Genomic DNA, 1,447 nt, shown 5'->3' with positions numbered 1-1,447 from the left:
TTTTTTTTTAATTTTAAACTACTCTTTATTTATTTTTTATTAGTTACTTCTTTTACAATTATTGTTATTATATCCTATATTATTTTATTTTCTTCAGTATAATCTCCTATTATTAGTAACAATATTTGTCATTCTAATTTTACTTAGTTATTATAGTTATTATTATCATGTAATAACTCATGTACTGTATCATTCTGTATTTTTCTCTTATCATTTTTCAATTTTCGTCATATCTTTATCACTACTTCCTGTATACGCAACGTATTTGAAATCGAAATAAAACCGTTAAACTGTTTGCTGCCGACCTCCTCCCCACTTCCGCTTCATTGTTTCTTTCTGTTCAACCCATTCCTTGGAGCAGGTATGTTGTCCTGACATGCTCTTTGTTCATTTATTGTCATTTTATATCATTATTATTATTTATTTATTTATTTTTATTTTTATTATTCTTTCATGACGTTTATTTTATCTCTATATATTTTTTTTTCTTTTTTTCCCCATATTGTTTTTGTTTTATGTGCATCTCCTGTACTTTTTTAGCTTTATATTTTACGTATTTTTATTAAGAAATTTTTACTCTTGCCATTGTTACTTGTTTTTATTCTTATCATTGTATCATTTTGTATCTTTTTAGACCTGATGAAGCCCTGCAAAGTGGGGTGAAACGTCGGAAAATAAATAGTTGTAAACTATTTTTGTTTCACTTTTGACCCAAAACCTGACCATCTTCTTATATATAAATATATTTTATGTTTCTGATTTCAGTTTATATTTAACCATCCTTTCCTACTGTGGGATCAAGACTAGTCATTCTCTCTTGCACAACAGTCCCCTCCCATATTAAAATGTAATAGGTCAGATCTGACCTACCATAGTATTTGTGCTTGTGACAAAAAATACCTTGAAATTTAAACTTTACCGCCTTGAGTTCATTAAATTTTGTTTGAATTTTTTCATTTTATATCATTGGGTAATATGGTAGTTTTTCCCCATGTCATATTCATGTGATTTGTTTTATGCATGTATAGCTTAATTACTTAGTATACCTTATGTGCAGTTGTATATTTCAATGTTTGTTAGTTTATTACTTCTATATTTAGTTAATACAATAGGTTTAAGTATTACAAAAAAAATTATCTTTTTACTTTTTATTTTCCTTACTAATATAAAAATTATCAATTTTTTAAATTTATGTATTGTAAAATAGTATTTTTTTATTACCCCTTTTTTATTAATTGTATGAAAACTTTCATGTTTAGATGAAGACCGGGAAAAGAAAATAAGGGTTGAAATTAAACCTATCAGTAATGGAGCTGGTCCTATGAGTGCTAGTGTTGATGAACTTCGTGCAACTGTTGAAAATTTTTCTTTATCACCATTAGGGGGCGTCAATATGGTATTACTATTATATCATATATATGTACATGATATATACATATTAAATATT

At 26.4% G+C, this 1,447-nt stretch overlaps 1 protein-coding gene across 4 annotated transcripts in view; it reads left to right on the top strand.

Moving 5' to 3' along the window:
• LOC106691670 (F-BAR domain only protein 2) overlaps window positions 1-1,447 on the top strand; it is a gene marked incomplete at both ends in the record, with an annotated part of 46,992 nt that overhangs the window by 39,582 nt on the left and 5,963 nt on the right. For all 4 annotated transcript variants that reach the window (XM_067053412.1, XM_067053411.1, XM_067053410.1 and 1 more), the window contains 1 exon segment: window positions 1,260-1,396. In XM_067053412.1, the coding sequence (XP_066909513.1) occupies window positions 1,260-1,396 (137 nt within the window).

The sequence above is a fragment of the Halyomorpha halys genome, unplaced genomic scaffold (assembly GCF_000696795.3).
Source record: "Halyomorpha halys isolate HHAL.00 unplaced genomic scaffold, Hhal_1.1 Scaffold2663.1, whole genome shotgun sequence".
Lineage (NCBI taxonomy): Eukaryota > Metazoa > Arthropoda > Insecta > Hemiptera > Pentatomidae > Halyomorpha > Halyomorpha halys.
Note: the sequence above shows the minus strand (reverse complement) of the source record. Positions and strands in the feature narration are given on the sequence as shown.